General features: G+C 46.3%; 1 protein-coding gene across 1 annotated transcript; it reads right to left on the bottom strand.

The window, feature by feature from the left end:
• Positions 1–808: 808 nt before the first annotated feature.
• Sh3rf2 (SH3 domain containing ring finger 2) lies at positions 809–19,483 on the bottom strand. The gene is made up of 8 exons (XM_042055167.1): positions 19,352–19,483; positions 18,366–18,572; positions 16,360–16,536; positions 16,148–16,239; positions 14,607–14,777; positions 7,881–8,125; positions 4,555–4,913; positions 809–2,145 (listed from the first exon to the last, which is right to left on the bottom strand). Exons 1-8 carry the CDS (start codon positions 19,481–19,483, stop codon positions 1,870–1,872), a joined length of 1,659 nt encoding a protein of 552 aa, XP_041911101.1. The 3' UTR covers positions 809–1,869.
• Between the last annotated feature and the right edge of the window lie 1,935 nt (positions 19,484–21,418).

Raw genomic sequence — 21,418 nt, 5'->3', positions numbered from 1 at the left:
TGACTTATTATACTGTATATTTGCCACTCTGGGTCTAGAGTGACTTGGTATACTTAATGAGAGTGATTTCTCTGGAGTAAAGATGAGGCACGGGTACCCACATTTAGAAAAATCATAGTGTGTTTCTGTCCCTGCGACTGTACTATTTCTCCATCTGGTTGGCTGTCCTGAGTTGAACGTGCTGATTTCATGGTGTATACATGAATCCCAGTCTCACAGAAATGCAAGAACAACATGCTACCATGGGCCCCACCGGCTCCAAATCTCTGGCACATTATGTCGTATTCCTTGGCAGGATTATGGTTTCATTTTATTCTATTAATGTCTAGAAATGCCTACAGATAATTCAGTTTGCCAAGTGTGTGGGTGGGTAAAAGATGTATATTTGCAATCCCGAGACCTGCAAGAACTGTCTGCGGTAAACGGCTAATTAGACCTGCCTTTTTTGTTTTTATTTATTTTTTTTTTTAAGTGGCATCCAGCCTTAGTAGCAAATGGCATTTAGGCATCAAAGTGTCCACGTTGATGGGTATGTGATGAGCACTAAGTCACAACAATTACATTTAATGAGAACTAATGGACTGTCTTAGAGCGTGACCCTGATGCCCAGAGCTGCCTTCCCTGCTCCCCCGCCCTGTTCACAAAGAGCTCCCTTGCCAGACCTGCTCATTCCAGTCCATCCACGTGGAATCACTTCATTTTGACCCTTTCTCCATGGCAGACTCTGCCCTCTTCCCTCTTCTGCCAGTGGTATAAACATTGCCTCCACCAAACCTGCTTTATAGTCTTTCCTGAGAAGTTCCTTCTTTCCCACTTCCTGCCCCGTCTCGTCTGTCTGTCGCCTGCATGATTTTTCCTTTATTCCTTCTGTCTCTCTTTTCTTCTCAAGCCTTCTCTGTCCACTTCCTTTGGTAGCAGCTCTCCCCAAAAAGCACCCCTTCTTGCCCTCCGCCTTTGTCCTATTAGGGGAAATAAATCATCTGCCCCAATGCCTCAAATGTCTAGGAACCTCGGAGAGCAAAAATGTTGGAATGCAAGCAGAATATGGTCTAAACTCATTGTGCAGTCAAGGTTGCTTTGAAGTGCATTTTGCTGTGAGGGGAAAAATGAAAAGTCTATAATGCCATCCATGTCCCTTATCTGCCTCTCCATGCCCCCTGTTTATCTACTGTGTACAAATATGTGGGAAGAAATGGGCCAAGAAGCTTAACGCATAATAATCTTTTGGCCTTTGGTAGTCAGCTTTCTCTCTGGTCTTGTTTGTAGTAAACTCAGAAAGTAACTCCCTTCAGTTTCCATGGTTTCTCAGAAGATGGCAGAGGCGGTTCTTGTGTGATGAAGAGAAAGTGGGATGGCAATGAGGTCAAAGAGGCCCTGAGAACAATTTCACCTCTGCCATACTGCAGTGGTCCTAGGATACGGAGATGTTTTACGTTGAGCGTACGGGACGAAAGGCCAAATCCTGCACATGGAAGGCTCAAGCCAGTAGGTTTGGCTGAATCAATCACTAAATTTAGAAACATGCTGGGTGGTGGTGGCACACGCCTTTAATCCCAGCACTTGGGAGGCAGAGGCAGGTGGATCTCTGTGAGTTCGAGGCCAGCCTCATCTATGGAGTGAGTTCCAGGACAGCCAAGGCTACACAGAGAAACTCTGTCTCAGGGTGGTGGGGTGGTGTTGGTAGGGTGGATGGGGAGAGAAGGCCAACCAACTCAGGGCAGCAGTTCACGCCTTCCCAGTCCTTCAGGTTAAAATGGGTGTTCGAGGAGACGAAGCCTTAGAAGACCAGTAGGGTGCCTGTAGTGGAGGCAGACTGTATTTACACGCAATGCACCTCTCTTTGTGTCTAAGAAAGAGCCACCCGAGGAATCATTTGCTGGTAAGTACGATCTGTGAGGCTGAAGCAGTGGCTACTGGGGGCATCGTCTTGCCAAACGCTGACTTTCTCCGGAGGTCTGTCTGTTGTCCTGAGTGGCAACCACTTCGGTGGGCGAATAGGACGGTCATCTCAGCTCCTGAGGGGACTGCTTCAGGCTGGGACCCCTTCAAGGTGGCTGGCTGTTCGTGTTTTCCAGAGGTGGGATGGGAGGTGTAATGTTTGGTGGGAGGAGGGCTGTAATTCTGAAATCTCACGGTTTTGACTTGCTGTAAAATAGAAAGAAGAGCAAAGGACGAGGTGTGAGATGTGTATTCTACCCCCAACCCCTGGATAAGATGTGTCCTTTCTCTACAGTTGTCCCCATTCAAGATGCCTCATTTATGTGGTGTTCATTCAGCAAGCATTTGTGTCTACTACGTATGGTGTAATATACCCTGTGGGGTGCTGGGGACCCGAGAGGGGACAAACCCACTGCTGTGATGGGAGAAGCATTAGCAACTGAGGTGGTAAGAGTAGCATCTCATAGGCAGCCAGGGAAGCTGTTCTTGAGGCAGAAGGATTTAAGAATTAGGTTGAATAAGGGAGAAAAGAGGGTTAATAGTGGTCTTCACAAGGACCCTTCTGGAAAATACAAGTTCACCTTTCCCCTCTTCCCCCCAGTTTTCCTTAAGGTTTATCTGGAGGCCTGGCTCTTCCTCATGAGTTCCCCATAATCTCCTTAGAAATGCTCATCCCAGAGCTGGTTCCCTGGACACCTGCTGTTGCCATCTAGCCTTCAAAGTGTTGACTGACTTCTCTGTACATTAAGACCACTAGACAAATACACAGGGCGGCATTTCAAGTGTGTTCTTAAAAGATGGAAGAAGCAGAGTCAAGTGTGGTAGCACAGGCATTTGGATGGGGGATTGTGGGTTTGAGGCCAGTTTTAACTATATAGTGAAAATATGTCTCAAAACCAAAATAAAACCTAAATGCAAGCATCTGAAATAGCCTAAGATATGGAACTCTGGGCCGATCAATACTGGCAACACCTGGCTGAGCTGAAGAGCTGCTCCCTCTTTATGAGACCGTGTCTCCACTTTGCTTGAAGCCCCATCTCACTTTGCTTTCTCTCATGTCTCCTAGGTGGTTATGTATCTTGCTTGGCAATTGTAGGTATTTGCTTTAGCTAGTTACTGTCCCACAGCTTAGTAAAGCGTTCTTTCTGTGGTACTTCCTGGGAGTTACTTCTTTGTTCCACGAGATTACCTCGTTTTTGTCTCCAAGTTTCCCCTGCTTTCTGATTCTCCCTGTTTCCAGTAGGATCTTGGGATATCAGAGTTTGGGGGCTGTGTCTGATGACTTGGGCTATTAGACAACTGGGGCATGGGATCCTTTAGATTGCATGAACATTGGAAGTTGGAATAAGCACTCCCAACCCTTCTGTCAGTCACAGTGAACTTTTCCACATGCATTTCTGTACAGGCTGAGTGGAAAGAACCTGGGCTTTTGTATCGGATACAGATGTCAGCTGCGTGGCTTTGGGCAATGCTGTTTTAACTCCCCAAGCTTTTGCTTCCTCATTCTACATGAGGATGAAAATAATACCTACCTCGGGGGGTTGTTATTGGGGTTTAATGAGATGGAACACATGGAGCTCTGTGCACGGTGTCTGCTAGCATATTTAGTAGTTAGCTTAGCAAAGAGGAGGAAACTCCATCCCATCCATTTTTTTTGTAGGGCGTGGGTGACAATGGTGGGATGGTGGGGAGGGTGGTGAGGGTGGTAGTGGGGGGGGGTGACTGGTGAGTGCAGTGATGCTCAGTAAACTGAAGGATCGTGAGGAACATCACCTGATTCCTTTATGTCACCTTCTCCTTTCCATCATCTCTCTTGCTTCAAGGACCTTATAAAACTCCATGTCTTCTAGCACAAAAATCTCCAGATGTTAACAGATCTGATTGACTCCATGGATGTCACAATAAGTTAGCTGTTAGAAAACTACCATTTGATGTGACTTTGGCATCATTTAAATTCTCCCTTGTCTTAGTTGTTCCTGTCATCTGATGGAAAGCATGTATCAAGTCCTGTGTAAATACTGCACATAACTTACACAATGTCATCTCCAAGCCCATGGATGGCCATTATTATTATTATTTACCTAACATCTTTTAGATTTGTTTTTATTTTATGTATATGGGTCTGTCTTGTTTGCATATCTCAATGCGCACCATGCGTGTCCCTGCCAAGGTCAGAGGAAGGCATCACATCTGGAACTGGAGTTGTGGATGGTTGTGAAGTCACCATGGGGGTGCTAGGAAATGAATCCAGGTCCTCTATAGGAGCTGCAAGTCCTTGTAACTGCCGAGCCATCTCTCTAGGCTCTATATTATTATTTCTATGGATGAGGCAAATAAGTAAATCATGAATGAATAAACAAAGGCCCAGAAGGGTGAAGTGTTTTAGCCAGAGCCACCTAACCAGAGCAGTGATTCAAATCAAGCCATGTTTTTGTCCAGGCCATTTCTGGATCATAGAATGGTTATGAAGGAGAAGACATGCTTGGTATGAGGGGGATAGGACTGTGTTGTGTGTGTAAAGATTTTATTGGAGGCTGCGAGTGTGGTTTGCCATGTCCACGGTATGCAAAGCTGGGAGGCTAAAGAGTCAAGCTCCCAAGTACACAACATCCCTACCTTTTCGGTGCCGTTTTTTGAATTTTCTGGTTTCACTAAGATCGAGGGTGGGGCGGATGCAGGTGGCTTGGGCGGTGGCTCACTCTTGATGGGTATCTCTTTGCCTTCCGTGATGAGGGAACCGGTCGCTGAGTGGATCCTGGTCTTGCCACCTCTGCTGCTGCAGGTCAGGGCAGGCTCCCCAGTAGAAATGGGTTTAGACCCCATCTCTACCATCATGGGTGCTGGGGAAGAGGTCATTCCCTGCGGTTGATAGAACTGGAACTTCTGAGGCCGGATCACCATGGTGGGGCTGCGCCTGAGGGATCCCACCACGAAAGTGGGGATCCCTGACTGCACTGGTCTCTGCAAGGATCCATCTGCAGGATGACAGAGCAGTATCAGCAATAGGATGGCTGACAGAGGATCGCATGTGAGCTGGGTATGCACTGTGTCCGATATCCCAGAATAGATAGGTAAGGCTTTTCTAATATGACTGCTCACACTCTCCTGGGGTCTTTCAAAGGTGACCTATTCTTTTTTTAGTGCTATTTGCTGTTACTGGCAGCAGGTAAATGTTTAGTTGAATGCTGTGTGAGGTAGCTGAAGGAATGCTGCTTCAATTTATGTCCCCTCTGCCCCTTTTCTCTTCCTCTAGCCCTTTAGGATGGCTAGGGAAACAGACATCCAATGTTGCACAGCGAAAAGCAAACACAGAGGCCAAAGAGGAAGAAGGAAGTGAGAAGCACAAAGTGAGCAGACAACAGAGCAGGAGGGCTGAAGAGGGAGAGGAGGCTGCTGCCTTCTCTGCCTGCTGAAGAAATTGTTAATAGGAACTTTAAGTGTGGGGGTGGGGCAGCCACTGAGAATGCCTCCTGTGCTCATCGTCCTTGTTTACTTCCTGATGCTCAGCGAAGGTTCCCAACCACACCATGGAGTGTGGATTGCTTCTTACAAGATATCCAACCTGCCAAGCAGCGCCTGAAGTCACAGATGCTTGCTGGCTATCACTATTATGTGAAGGACAGCGCAGCGTGCCCTAGTAATGTGAAAGTCTGATGGGGTGGTGTGTGTGTGTGTGTGTGTGTGCGCGCGCACTTCATGTAGACAGTCCTTCCTCAGGTAATGGAAACCAAGTCCTCCCCAAGAGCCTCTAAGAAGAAGGTCCATTCCTTGGGTGTAAGTTCTACAGGTGACCAAAGAAATGGGAGGCTCCTTGCCTTTGGAGGAAAAACTGTGCGAAGCATTGTGGGTCATTCTCAAAGGGTCTCCAAACATTTGAAGAATCATATATTATTGATGATGGTCTTTCCTGACAGTTCTTGGACACATTTTTTTTTTTTCCCTGACACAGGGTTTCTCTGCATAGCCCTTGCTGTCTTGGAACTCACTCTGTAGAAGAGACTGGCCTTGAACTCACAGAAATCTGCCTTCTTGTGCCTCCCAAGTGCTGGGATTTAAGGTGTGTGCCACTACTGCCCAGCGTGGACACACGTTTGAAACAAAGCCATCCGTGTCTAGCATGGAGGGCCTGAGCCAAGCCACACTTGGTGTTGTGGTTGTGAACCTTCACCAAGCAGGAAGTTATCAAGGACAATGAGCTCAGGTGTATTCTCAGCTGCCGCAAGCATGATGCGATTTGCTGAGTCTGACCATTCCATTTCCACATTCATTTTTCCACTGATTAGCGGCATAGGTCTTTGGAGAGACTGACAGCTTGACCTACCTCACCTTGGAAAATTGAAGAAAGGAAAGCTTCTGCAACTAGGGAAGTCAAAACAAAACCAGACAGACATGTCCTTGACTCCCACAGATGTGGGGGGAAATTTGGCTTTTTTTTTTTTTTTTGCCTATCTGGTTATCTGGTCAGTTTCCAGTTTTCAAGAGACCTAATACTCTCTTATTATGTGTGTATACAACACAAACAGTCAAAGTACCAGGTCAATCAACAGTTACACAGCCCTAAAGAGGTAGTGTATTAAAAATATGTGAGCTATCATAAGTGGAATACAATTCTTTGCCTGGCTAAGTGGTCTGGACTGAGGGAACAGCTCAACCCTAAACAAGCTCATGATGTAGATGGACCGAAGATAATCTGTTTAGTTGTAGTAGTAACGAAGTGATTTCTATACTAATAATTAAAGTGACTTTATCAAGAAAATAACTTTTTTAAAAGCCATGTTGTCAAGAGATTGTTATATGGTAGACACTGTATGGTTAGCCTAGTAGCTAAATCTGATAGGGTTACTATGCCAACATGGTATAACACATGGAGGGTGATGAGCTGAGTATTGTTATTTCCATTTTACAAATAAGGAAGATAAAGAGGACAGAAACTTGTACAACGCTGTTAGGGTGAATAATCGGTGGGGGGGGGGGGGGGGGGGAAAGAGGGCGCTAAAGCCAGAAACAGGAGATACAGGTGGGCACAGTTAGAAGCTCTGCCGGTTATGAGATGGACACAGAGAAGTGAGGACACTTGCTCTCTTTTGTTCTTGGGGACTTCCCCTTGCAGCATCCTGTGTCCCTTGTGCTACTCTTGTGTCCTGCGTCTCATGCTTTAATCATTTGGTGAGATGGCCCGAGAGACGGCAGGGCCAGTTTTAAGTTGGGGATGTAGAACGAAGTGTATGTCCTACACTTGGATTGTGACCGGAAGGGATCCTTTCTTGCGTTGTACAATGAGGTTTCAAGATCTTTCCTGAGTCCCTGCAAATGAAATCTCATGTAGAAGTTTAATATGTTGAGAATCAATGACAGCACGGTATTGATGATAGAGCTGTATGTACCGCTTTGCGCTCAGTGTGGATGTTAGAGAGGGAAGGAAGAAAGTCATGGAACGGTGCACACACTGTGACTGGAAGGTGTCTATCAATCTGGAAAAATTTGAACCTGGTGGGCTCAGGATGAGAGTCTTACTTTCGCATAACCTTTAAAAAAAAGAACTCTGCATGGGTTACATAAACAATATAGTAGAAAGCGGGTTCTGAGTACTGTCTCTAGGGTCTTGTCTTCTCCTCCCAGGCCCTGCCCACTCAAAGGGTGTCTCCAGAACACAGTCTGAGAAGCACTGAGCCAGCAATGTCAGCCTTTGAGTGGGTACTCCCTTGGCTACAATCCAATTATATGCTGCCACCCCGTTATTCACCATGTAGGTATGAATGGACCAGACGGAAGTGGTCTTCAGTCAGTCTAGGCTACACTCAATAAAGGCACTCCTCCCTTGGGAATTATCCTTTGCAGAGGCTCAGCTCAAAACCAGTTGTTCTTGTGAGAACCCTCCAGTGTGCCCTATTTGGAATCCCTGCTCTTTAGCTCTAGGCACGTACCTCTCTGCCACTACTTACTCTTTCTCATGCTGCTTCGCCCTTTCCGAAGAGACCCTTGTCCTGGAGTCCCTGGGCCGGCTGTGCTCCCCGCAGGGTTAACCATGGTAGTGGGCACAAAGACGGATTTGAAGGGTCGGTTTTGCCGGGGATCACCTTCTGAAAAGCTACCCTGGGAGGACACAGAGGAGGTGGGTAATGTCCATGTGGTGTAGACAGTGGGACTCCGGGGATCTGGAAAACTAGATGTCTTTCTAGCTGTTGAACTATTTTGTAAAAGAGAAGAAATGGAGAGAGAACATGTTCAGTTAAGAGTCCCATTTCTTTTTTTAAACAGCTCCCAACCATATGAATGAAGCCACCCTTGACCATACACACCCATTCTTTAGTCACGCACAGATCTGCCTACATTGATCCCACCTCCCTGCGCCTTAATAACAATTGGGTCCTGACATCAGGGAGATGGGCTTATGAAGTCCTGGAAGACCCTGTACCCTCAAACTTCATTTTTCCATGTAGCTCGGATACCCTTCATCCTACACTCCTTCAGCCCAAGGTCAGGGTGCAGGCCTTACATGAGCTCGCTGCTCTTTTCTTGCTTTGTTTGGTAAGTCTCATTTGCTCAGTGGCTTTCCCACTCCACTCAATGCTAAACCGTCTGAAGGTGAGGTGTTCTGAGGTTTATCTTATAGCCTCTGCGATCTGCCTGTCCTGCAAGCCCGTGACCACTGTTTCCGGTCCTGTGAAGTGTATGGTCGTAGCTGTTACCTGACATGCCTTTCTCTCTCTCAACTGACCCAAACCTGGCATCCTGTCTCTTATGGGCAGTTCATCAGTCACTCAGTCACTTGATTAAATAGTCTCTGATAATTCCACAGAAATGACGAACTCCACCCGGGCCCTGGTATAGAAAGCCTTCTGGGTGTCCTATCCCCCAGTGCTCTCCATAGTTTTCTTTAGGCTATTTCTCTTCATTCTTCCTCGTTCTCTTGTCATCTATTCTGCCTATCAAGAAACCACGATGTATACTATAATAATGAGCCAGTGTTGCATGAAAGCAGGCAAGCTAATGGTTTAATTGTGGCCAATGCTTCCCAAGAAACAGGCTGTCAAGTGTTCTAAGAACTGATGCCTGCAGCAAGGGACCTCGTATCCAGAGCTGTCAACCTGGTCTGGTCCCCATGGTGTGGTCAATAGAGAGTGGAGTAAACCATTAGTGAGAGATCAAGTCTGTATTCTAGAGATGAGGCCTTGGAAGTGAAGAAGATCTCCAGCAAATGACTTCTATAGCAGAGTACAGCTGATCTGGGTTTTGAACAAGAGGCCTCTAGGAGTTACTTGCTGCAAAGTGCATCAGCAACAGGCAAGACTAGTTCCCAAATCGTTTCCAGCAGGAGAAACAGAAGCAAGGACAGAATAGAGCTAATTAGGCTCAAGTCAGTCTCATTCCACCAGTCCCTTCTTTGAACGACTGTTTATGGCACCAGGTATAAACTCAGCACTGGGCTTGATTCCAGGAACTCCTAAACTGTGATTTTTTTTCCCCATCCTATGCTGACTCCCTCTATGTCTTTTGGCAAAAAGCTTAGCACTTACCCAGCATTTTCTTCCAACATCAAAGCACTTTGCTAACTTGTATTAATTAATCCCTAGGAAACCCCAAACCTGAAGACATTATGATCCTTGCTCTCAGAGGACACTGAAAGACATTCTGGACTTATGTGGGAGGAGTGGATATTCTGGTTTGCTCTGCTAACACAGGTCCCTGTGTCCCTTTCTGTCTGTGATTATCCTGTTTCTAAAGAGAGCCTTCCACATGGAGTTCTGCTGGACTTGCCATGGGAAGCAGCCTCCTACTAAGGAGAAATGTTGAACTTTGGCCATCTTTCTCATATCTGTGTGGGGAACAAAAGGTCACGGTGATGACTCCTTGTCACGTTCCCCACCCATAAGACACAAGGCAGGCATACTTGTCTGCGAAGGCTACGATAAAGAGCCGTCCTGCCTAGCTGCATAGACAGGGATCTACTGGGAGGACAAGAACCAGGTGGAAAGGACCTGGGAACAGGATGCATTCTGAAGGTTCAGTGTGTGTGGGGGGGATCTGAGGCAGGAGTGTGCATCAGAAGTAACTGCTGGCCTCACCATAATGACCTCAGCTTTCCTGTATCCTTTCCTCCATGGCTCCTGTTTCAAAGTCCAAGTAGGACCGCAAGATTGGTCAAGCAAAGCTGGCATGGTGGCACACACCTGTAATCCCAGCATTGGGGAGATGGAAGTAGAAGGGTAAGTATCTTCATTAGGGTTTCTGTTGCTGTGCAGAGACTCCATGACTACAGCCACTCTGATAGCGGAAAACATTTAACTGGGGCTGGCTGACAGGTTCAGAGGTTTAGCTTATTGCCATCATGGTGACATGCAGGCAGACATGGCACTGGAGAACCGACATCTGGATCGTCAGGCAGCAGGAAGAGAAAGACACTGGGCCTGGCTTGAGTATGTGAAACCTCAAAGCCCATCCCTAGTGACACATTTCCTTCAACAAGGTCACACCTACACCAACAAAGTCACTTCCTAATAGTCCCACTCCCTGTGAGTCTACAGGGGGTCATTTTCATTCAAACCCCTACAATAAGGAACTCAAGATCAGCTTTATTTACACAATAAGTTCAAAGCCAGTTTGGGCTACATAAGACCTGTCTTATGTACCACCTACCTGTAAGAAAAGATTAGTTATGGATGGGATGAGGATAAAGTTGAGGACCACCACTTACTGAGATCACACAGGACAAAGACTCAAGGGGATATTGGTGCTTTTAAGAAGGGGTTTGGATGCTGGACAGATGGACACTGTAAGCCCTTTATATATCTTTGGGGTGGAGAGAAGAGACTTGATGGAAGCAGGGGTTTAGTTGTGGTTAATAAGAGCTGGACACATTGGTGGCTGGAGTGTTTTTTTTTTTTTTCCTATGGGCCCACTTAGTGAAATTTAAATTGAAACCTTGCCATTTTGGTCTTTTTTTTTTTTTTTGGAAGACATTCTCGCTCTGTTGCCCTGTCTTTCTTGATATCCACTATATAGCTCATCCTTGTCTCAAACTCCTGCCAATCCTCTTATCTTAGCCTCCTGGAGTGCTGGGATTATAGGCCTGTGTCACAGTGCCCAGTTCTGGTCAGTCTTTAGAGATAGTTAATCCCTAAACTCTGTCTCAGTTTATCAGGGCATGATGCTTTAAAAGCAAAGGTTTCAGTGCCCAGGGGACACGTCACATCTCTGAGCTTTGAACTGTTGGCATTATATATCAAGGGAGCTAATGACACTACAGAGCCATCATTGTAAACAGGAAACAGGCAAGGGAGGTGTCAAAGAGCAGAAAGGAGCCTTGCATGTGTTGTCTAACCTACTAGGTTCTCACGTAGGACTTGGTAGTAGCAGAAACAAAGATGACAAAGGACAATACTTTTCAGTTCTGAGAAGTGGGAGGATGAAACATAACAGAAGGGTGGGTAGGACCAGGAGCTAGGTGAATCCAGCTGGAAAATTTGGCAAATGTTCACATTTAAGGTTAGTGAGGATGGGAGCTTTCTTTGTATGAGAAATACCGTCAAGGAAATAACACTCAGATTCCTTCTAACACAAAAGCACTGTTGTTCTTGGGAATGCCACTTCCACATGAGAAAACCATGCCCCAACCTTAACATCTCATGATCTGCTAATGTTCAGATTTCTGTAGACTTGGAAACAGGCTCTGTCAATCTGTGGTACCAGAACCCCACCACTGTCTGGCATGCAGCCATTTCAGGGGGGTGAGCACAGATATGCATGGCCCGCATGTCTGGGTGTACTGGGTGTCTGCTTCACAGAAAACCAAGGAAGAGAACGGAAGCAGAAGTACTGGGAAGCTGGAATCCCACATGCACATGGTGACCACACATCTGATCACCCCAGGGCACTGAAGGCTTTCCTCAGTTTATACTTCCTCAAAAATACTCATGTAGAGACAGTAAATGTCTGACTACTCTCATTCATCCTAATATTTGATGATACATCCAGGACTCTGGGCTAAGGCTGATATATAAGCAAAGATGTTGGCAGTCGGCATGGGTCCTAGACTACTTAGGTCAGATGTCACAGAAGATAGTCGTCCCCCTTTCTCCTTACTGTCCCTTCGCAATCATCCCAACTTCTTTTCAATACCTTCCTGCTTTGGTTTATCTCATCAGACTCTACCGCCCATGACATCTGTCGCAACCGCCTACTGTCTAGATCTGCCTCTCCTCTTATTCCTTGAGGATTTTAGCTTCTGGCTCCCCTATTAGTCTCTTGACACCTCACCACACTGCAATGATCTCATCTAATCTCGTCTAATTAACGGCTTTAAACAGCATCTCAAGACCAGGGCTCTCTCAATGCTAGCCGTGCGTACTTAGTGGCTCACCAGCATCTTTACTTGTGTTACCATCAGACGCCTCACACTTAACCTGCTGGGAAGTAAGTGTTTGCGTCACAGCTCAAACCCATCTGCTAGTAATTTCATCATTGTCATCCTAATAAAAGAGACACTCTCTTTTGGTTAACTGGGGTGGGGGGGGGACCTCACATTCACCTTGAATCCTCTCCCCCTTCACACCTGATATTTAGTGTTAGAAAACCTCTAATGCCTCCAGTTTTAAGGCATTTGTGGACTCTGCATCCTCAAATTCCCATCACATATGCTGACAGCACGATGACTGACCCTCTCTGGAGGAGCCTTACAGTATTCTCTTAGCTAGATTTTCTGTCTCTACTCTTTCTTCTCTACAGTCTATTCTCAAACCAGCACACACAGAGCTTAAGGCTAAACATAGGTTAGATTGTGGTACTCTTCTGCTCAAAACTGCTATGAAGCTAAAACCAAACCCTTCATTATGATCTAAGAATTCTAGATGACTTGGCCCCATTTACCATTCTGACCTCATCTTCTGTTGGTCTCCCCGCTCATTTGCTCTTGTCCAGTCTAGTTGGTTTCCATGTCAGTTCCATTCCTACCCCAGGGCCGTTGAACTCGCTGTTTCTGTGGCCTAGAATGTTCTTCTCTTCAAGATCAGCTTGGCTTGCCTCCCCATTTCCCTCATTCTCCTTTCTTCTCAGTAAGGTCAAATCCTTACACATAGATGTAGGTGCATGCATGTGTGTTTTATCTACAAATATTTCTCCAGGTCCAGGAAATCTGACATAGAGTTAACTTCAAGGAACTGGAGAGATGGCCCAGCAGTTAAAAGCACTCGTTGCTCTTTCAGAGGCCCTGAGATTGGTTCCCAGCACCCATATGGTAGATCACAACCATCTGTAACTCCAGTACCAGGAGATCTGGTGCCCTCTTCTGGTCTCTGAGGGCACCAGACCTGCACACAGTGCACATGCGTACATGCAGGCAGAACACTCATCTATAAAAACATTAAATATGTTTGAAGAGATGAAAGCGTTAGCTACACACACTTTTGGTTTGCCATTCTTTCAACAAATTCTAAGCACCTTACGTTGAAAGGAATAGCTATGATGTCCCAACTTCTGTCACATAAAAACCCCAAACAAGAAAAACAAAACAAAAAAAAAACTCTTTTTTATCTAACTTTGGTCCTTGAGGACCTCATCTTTGCCTATACTTATCTAGACAGGGGTCCTTCTGCCTCGCCAGCTAGCCATGTGGAAGAAACTCTATTAAGCATGTAGCCTTTTATTGAACCCAGACCTTCTAAATGATATCCCCTGCTTTTCTCTGTTGTCACCCATGACCTCAGTCTAGCTTCTGGCACACACAGTCGCTCACGATCCCTTTGTCCTTTGCTTCCCACAGGTTAAACCTCCCCACCGTATCAGTTTCTTCCACGCTGTAGTTTGTTCTTTCCTCACCATTGTTGCTGCCCTCCTCCGGACACAGTGTCCCACCTAAAGGAAGGTCTGCCAAAGGGGCAGTGGGGCTTGGATGCTCACAGTATCTGTCACTAGCCTGGAGTTTGTGACCCACTGATATGTCACAAAGACAGGGTTTGATGGGTGCCTCAGAGCTGGGCAGGTGGGGCAGGAGGAATCACAATAAACTCGCGGTCTGCAGGGCTCGATGGGCACAGTGTGGAGAGACAGCACAAGCTGAGGGTCAGTGGCATTGATTAGGTATGTCACCAGGAACGCTGGGAGGATGGGCTCCCTCAGGGTAACCGGTCTTTGTTCCGGGGCATGGCTGGACAAGTATGGATCTGAATCCATGGAAATTCTGCCTCATACTTGAAGTGTCCTGAGAACCTTCCAAGATGCTCCAGGGAAGCATTTGATCACATTTTCCAATGAGTTGGTCAATGGTATTGTTTTGATGTCAGATGCGATGTGGGAAGTCTGAGACTCGACAGCAGAAAGCCTCAGAGGCAGTCCTAAGCCGGCCATCTCATGGCGCGGTTCAGTGCCTTCATCTGGAGAATAGTACACGCCAGGTTCTTTGCATGGCTTGAGAGTTAAATGAGGCAAAGCTGGGCACTGTGCTTCATACCTGTAGTCCTAGCACCTGGGAGTCTGAGGCAGGAGGATTGTTGGTTTGAGGCCAACTTGGCTAAGTTCCAGGCCAGCCTGTAAATACACAGTGAGACCTCGGGGGGGGGGGGGGCGGTTATAAATATGTTGTAAGTTGATGAGATGCTATTTCTAGGCTTTTACTCTGAAAAGGCCCCGAGTCCATCATCCGTTCCACCCACGCAAAAGCCCTGGAGACGCACCTGAAAACGGGGATGACGTAGTCACTTGGAAAGATGCCAGCTCGTCCCGTGACTAAGGAGAGACCCCTTAGCCAGCCATCTTGGTACTTCCCCAACACCTTGATGCCTTCTCCCTTCTGCAGGTCCAGCTCCTCAGGTCCGTGGGCTGAATAAGCGTGCAGGGCTACAAACCTGGAAACACAAGGAACTCGTAAGGGAGGCGGGGCATGCCTGGGGAGGCGCAAAGCTGATGAAAGGCTGGGGGAAGCCAGTCCCTAGAGCGTACCTGCTAGCACCAAACGCCGTTAAAAGTGGAAACTTAACCACGGAAGGCAGAGAGAAGTGGAACAACCTGGCTGAAATGCCAGTGGGTCTCCTGCCTTTGTCCCTCCACTCCACAGGGCACGGCACAGCTGGTAATCAGATAGGCTAACATGGAAACTGTGACAGTGGGGAACTGACTTCCAGGAGAGAAGAGACTCGGAGGACAGGATCAGTGGCAGAGGTGTGTGACAGTCCGTGGTAATGCTTTCTCACTACTGTCTGCTGTCGTTCTGAAGACAGCAAGGCTCAGGGTGACAGGAGTCATCACAGAAGCCTCACTGAAACCCTCTTTGGACTCAGAATAGGGGTTGGTTTGACATCTAGGAGCGGCCTGGGAGACAGCTGGATGCCAGCTGCAAAGTGAATGCTGGGAAGGAGGAGGCAGGGCTGACTATCATGATTCCACTGGCTCAACAGTAGGTGGAGGGGGATGGGTTTGTATCATGTAAAAATGTCAGTGAGGAGAAAGAGGACACTGTATTCTCAAGTTCACACAGGAGTCAGGTAGGTGGTGGCTGAGGATGAGTCACGGTGGTGAGGACACCGGGGAACAGAGAAGCTGAGGCTGAGGACCTGAGAGCTGCTGCCCCATGGAAGGCATTAAAGGAAGAACTTAATTGCCTTGCTGGGTTAGGGGTCACTTTAGCCAGGCGTGGCCAAGCTTTTGACATTGCGACATGATGTTGTCATCTGCAAAATTTATGCCCCATAACTGTATAATTGAGTTTACAGAAAGTAAAAAAAAAGCAAAATAGATCTGATAATGTTTTAAGTTAGCATATGATTGCGTGTTGGGCTGCATCTATAGCTATGTTTGGTCTCATGTGGCATGTAAGCGGCAGACTGGACATGCCTGGCAGTCCTTTGAGATCCTAAGGACTGTGAGACACACATAAACTCCTTACCAAAGTGGATCATATTTGCGAGTGTTTTCCTTACCTACAATGCTGAGTCTATTTGTTTTTTACTGATTCTAGTAAGTCAGTATTCATTTCTGACCCAATATTTTAAACCTGCAGGGAGACAATAGAGGCTGCTCAGTACCCAATCTCCTAGCAGTGCTGTGGTTTCTAATCTGCAGTTTTCTCATCCGCGCTCATCACCATGGGTGGTGGAAAAGGAAGCGGGGATAGCCGTTTGGATGCTATGGTGTGGGCATGGAGACCAGGTGGCAGAGGGTTGCAAGGACGGGAGCTCTGCTCCAGAAGCTAGCGGAGGCGGTGTCGAGCTTTACTCACATGTTAGTTGAGAGCTGTTGCTGGGAGCTGGGTACGCTGACCATGGCTGTGCAATGTCCTGGGGAGGCAGGTGCGGGCTGAGAAGTGCTGACCTATACAGACAGGAGAGACAGCCAAGCAGAACCGGTGAGCACCCCAAGCCAGGCAGGTGAACAAATCACAGAGCAGCTTGACATGGTGGAAAACCACCAGCCATGTCCAGCACCGCCCACCCGGCCATCTCTCTGGTTTGCTGCTTGGGGTAGAGTGACGGGGAGCAGGTGTCTTATGGCCGGTCCAGGTAGTGTTCGGGGCTGAGTTCTCAAAGTATGGCAGGCTGTCAACTGAGAGCCAGCAGGACCGTGAGCTTCTCCGGTCCCATCCCACTCAGTGCCCATGCGAAAGGCTGCCTGTGGAGAACAACGGGACAGCTGACTGAGACTCAAGACTTAGCTCCTCCCCCACACTTTTAAGAGCCTTCTAAGTATCAAAAAATTTAGTCTTCACTGGAGGTAGCGTATTAATCCCCACTTTTTCCATCAGAAGCTGAGACACTTTGTGGGGGGAACAACAGTTACTTAATTAGGACAAACACAATTTAAAATGAAGTCTAGGATATGAGCCGACCTGCTCCCTAACTACTGATAGCATTACAACACACGCATACAGAGACACACAGCCACACAGACACACACACACATGTCTCAGCAGGGTATTCAATAACTTACAGAACGCGATTCTTCCATTTCTTCCAGACAAAACCAGATCAGCAATGATAAAAACCTCTGAATTCTGCCTACTCTCCTAGGATTCTTCCTTTTGTCTAACAGGCTGATGTGCACTTTAAAGAAAAAGTGTGTGTGTGTGTGTGTGTGTGCGTGCATGTGCCCGTGCCCCTGCATGCACAAAGGTGGAAGTCAGAGAAAATTTTTATAGAAATCAGCTGTCTCCACTATACAGGTCCTGGGGGTAGAATTCAGAGCTTCGATCATCAGGCTTGGCAGCAAGCACCTTCCCTGCTGAGCCATCTCATTAGCCCTTCCCTTGTCCCCTCTCCACTCCTGCCTTTCCTTTTTGAGACAGGAACTCTCACTGGGACCCATGGCTTGCTGATCATGCTAGGGTGGCCAGCCAGTGAGCCATCTCTGGGACAACAAGCACACACCATGACATCTGGGTCTTTTATGTGGCTTCTTGGGGTTGAACTTGTCTTTTCAGTTGTGTGGCAAACATTTGAAAGGCTGAGCTATCTTAGAATATTCTCCTGCTTCCCTTTCCAGCCTTGCCTGTCTTAGGTATGTCTTTGCTATGACAAAAAACCATGACCCAAACACAAATTGGGGAGGAGACGGTTTGCTTGGCTTACACTTCTGTATGGCTGTTCATTATTAAGTCAGGATAGAAACTCAAATAGGACAGGAACCTAGTGGCAGGAGCTGATGCAGTGAACATAAAGGGGAGTTGCTTACTGGCTCGCTCCCCATGGCTTGCTCAGTCTGCTTTCTTATAGAACACAGGACCACTAATCTAGGGGATGACACCACCCACTGATGGGCTGGGCTCTTCCCCATCAGTCACTAATTCAGGAAAAGCCCTACAGGCATCCCTATAGCTCTGATCTTACAGAGGTATCTGAGGGTCCCTCCTCTCAAATGACTTTAGTTTGTGTCAAGTTGACATCAAACTCTCTAGGACAATTGACTACTTGGCAACCCGACACACAGGAAACACAGCACTGTTAAGCTGCAACCTTTCCTTTTTTGTTTCTCCCGCAGATAACACATTAACATTAATATCAACATCACAATACAAAACATCTTACAAACTTAAAATGTCCCATGGTCTTTACAAATTCAAACACTTTCTAGTTTGTTTTTTTTTTTTTTTAATTTCAAAACCTCTTTTACAACCTAAAATCTCCTAAAATTTAATCTCTCGGCTGTGGGATCCCATAAAATAAAAAAAAAAAAAACCCAAATAATTAAATAATTCCTACTACAAGAATGAAATACTAGTGCACAGTCACAGTTTGACCAAAGCAATGTCCACTGTCTGGGATTCACTCACAGTTGTCTGGGCTCCTTCAAAGAGCTTGGGTCACGTCTCTAGCTCTGTCCCCTACATCACACAAAGCTTGTCTTCCAAGCTTGGGCAGGAGTCATTCCCCCCAGCTGCCGCTGTTCTCGGTGGTCATCCCATGGAACTGGCATCTCTAAAATGCTGGGGTCTCCTGCTGCACCTGGGCTGTGCTTTCACCAATACCCTCTCCTGAGCTCTCTTCACGGTGCCAGGCCTCAGCTTCCCTGCAAGGCCCCTTCCATCTTGGGTCTTTAACTGCTACTGAGGTTGCACCTTCTCTGATGGCCTCTCCTGACCTCTCACAGAGCCGAAACTTAGCTGCTCTCCATGACCCCTTGCCTTCCAAATCAGTACCACCTGGGTGACTCTTACATTACCAAGTTAGGTTACCAGCGTGAGATACAACCTTGGCCACCTTTGGAACACAGCTTCTGTGTGCTGACTCTCAGGAAACACTTCCCAGAAGACTTTACCTCACTGATGCTGGTCTCTTCTTAATCATCAGTAATTTCGCACCTCCAGCTAACCAGCATTAATTATACCAGTGAAACCAAGGTGATTTAGTGGTTCTGGTCTCTAGTTAATTGCAGTTGATTCTTCAGCCCCACCTGACTGGAACCACATATTCTACCACAAATGCCCGGTAGAATCTTTGCTTCCCTCTGAAACTTTCCAAGTCAGGCCCTCATTGTCTGCATGGCTCTCGACATTCTTGTCTTCAAACCTCTGACAAAACAGTTCACTGAACTCTCAGTACTGAATGGCTCTTCTAGCCTAAAGTTCCAAAGTCCTTACAGTCTTCCCTAAAACATTTTCAAGTTTGTCACAGCAATACCCTACAATCCTGGCACCAACTTCTGCTTTAGTTTGGGTTTTCTTGCTATGAAGAGACTCCATGACCATATCAACTCTTAGAAAGGAAAGCATTTAAATGGGGATGGCTTACAAGTTCAGAGGTTTAGTTCATTATTATTATTGTGGGAGGCATGACAGCATGCAGGCAGACACGGACCTGGAGAAGTAACAGAGTTCTCTGTCTGGATCTGAGGGCAGAAGGAGAGAGAAAGCCATTGGACCTGGCTTGGGCATAATGACACCCCAAAGCCCACCCCAGTGACACATTTCCTCCAACAAGGCCACACATACTTGAGCAAGGCTGCACCTTCTAATGCCACTCCCTAACCATTCAATATCTGTGTCAAACATGGGGGCCATCCTTATTGAAGCCACCACACCTTCCTCTACTCCTCCTCTCAGCCGTGCCATCTCTTTGGCCATGCTGTTTTTGTCATTTGCTTCTCACCTCTTCCCTGTTACTTCTATTTTATATCAAAAATATAAGTCATAGGCCGGGCGATGGTGGCGCACGCCTTTAATCCCAGCACTCGGGAGGCAGAGGCAGGCGGACCTCTGTGAATTCAAGACCAGCCTGGTCTACAGAGCTAGTTCCAGGACAGGTTCCAAAGCCACAGAGAAACCCTGTCTCGAAAAACCAAATATATATATATATATATATATATATATATATATATATATATGTATATATATATATCATAAGCACATCATGTGCACAGCAAGTATATATAATTTTATGCATCACTTACAGAATAGTGTAGATGATGAGTGTATCCATACCACCTAACTTGGATGGAAATTGGATATTGGACTTAGAAGCTCTCTGCATCTTTCTCAGTAATCACATGGCTCCCCTCCCTCTGGAGCAGCAGTCCTTAACCTGTGGGTTGTGACCCTTTGGGGTCCCATGTCAGACAGCCTGCATGTCATTCATTTACATCACAACTCATAACAGTGGCAAAATAAAAAAGTTACAAAGTAGCAATGAAATAATTTTATAATTGGTGGTCACAACATGAAGAACTGTATTCAAGAGTGGCAGTATAAGGAAGGTTGAGAACCACTGCCCTTGAGGTAACCATAGTGCTAAAGTGTGTGCTAATCATCTAATCATTCCAGGCCTTTTCAGTGTAGTTTCTTCCTGGCACACATTTTTGCACATGCTTTTCCGTTTTGTCTGCTGTGAACATCATATAAAAGAACATGCAATAAGTACATCCTGCGATACGAGGGTTTGCTGTGTATTTGTGGCTCCTGTCTCGTATTTCATGGCAGGAATATACCATCATGGGACTAGTCTATCGTTTATATGTCATTTGGGCGGCTTTTAGTCCAGGGCTGTTATGAACAGTGTTGCTATGAACATTCCTGTACATGTCCCCTGTGCCCATGTACAAGTTTCTCCAGGATATACACCTAGGAATGGAATTGATGGGCCGTAGGGCAGGAGCCTGTTCACTTTTATTAGGTAATAACAAATTGTTTCCCAGAGTGGCTGTAACAATTTACACGTCTGCCAGCAACTAATGACAATTCCTGTTATTTTAGAGTCTTGCCAGCATGAGGTAACGCTCAGCTCTTTAATATCTGCTCATGTGGTGGTGTGAGATGCTAACTCATTGTGGTTTTACATTCATGTCTCTGAAATGCCAATGAATTTGAGTTTATTCATTTTCCCTGTTTTCAAATGGTTACCGATGGTTATTATTACATGAAATGTCTGCTCATATCCTTTGTCTCTCCAAAGCCCTCAGGTTATTTATTATTTTCTCATTAAGTTGTGGAATCTATTATTTTTAGATATAAATCCCTTGTAGCTTGTATTTTTTTATTCTGTGGTATTTTTTTGATGGACAAACGTAATTATATAATGCTTTCCCATACAATTCTCACTTGAAAAATCTTGACTACGATGTCCTTTAATCTCGGGGTTGTGAGGTGCATTTCTATGTTGCCTTCTGAAAGTTTTATCTTTCATATATAAGTTCTTTAGTCCACATGGAATTGATTTTTGATGAGGGAGGAATCAATCCAGTTTCATCCTTACCCCACATGGATACCCAATTAACTCAGCTTTGGAGTTCATTCTTCCCTTCTGACCCAAGGAGCTGTTTGCCATAAATCACGTCTCCACATGGTCTGTTTCCAGGTTTTCTAGTATGTTCCACTGGCTTAAAAGAAGTTGGAGTTAAGTATTAGCATGGCTCTGACTTAGTTTTAAAGAAGCGATATCTGATCCCCAGACCTCAAGCCCTGCCCCAAGCAAACCCCGCCCCTTCTCCTTAGAAATCTCTTTGCCCCTGGCTTTTCATTGCTCCCTCTGAACCTTAAGACTTACTGTTTGTAGAGCTCAATAAA

The sequence above is a fragment of the Arvicola amphibius genome, chromosome 5 (genome assembly GCF_903992535.2).
Source record: "Arvicola amphibius chromosome 5, mArvAmp1.2, whole genome shotgun sequence".
Classification (NCBI taxonomy): domain Eukaryota; kingdom Metazoa; phylum Chordata; class Mammalia; order Rodentia; family Cricetidae; genus Arvicola; species Arvicola amphibius.
Note: the sequence above shows the minus strand (reverse complement) of the source record. Positions and strands in the feature narration are given on the sequence as shown.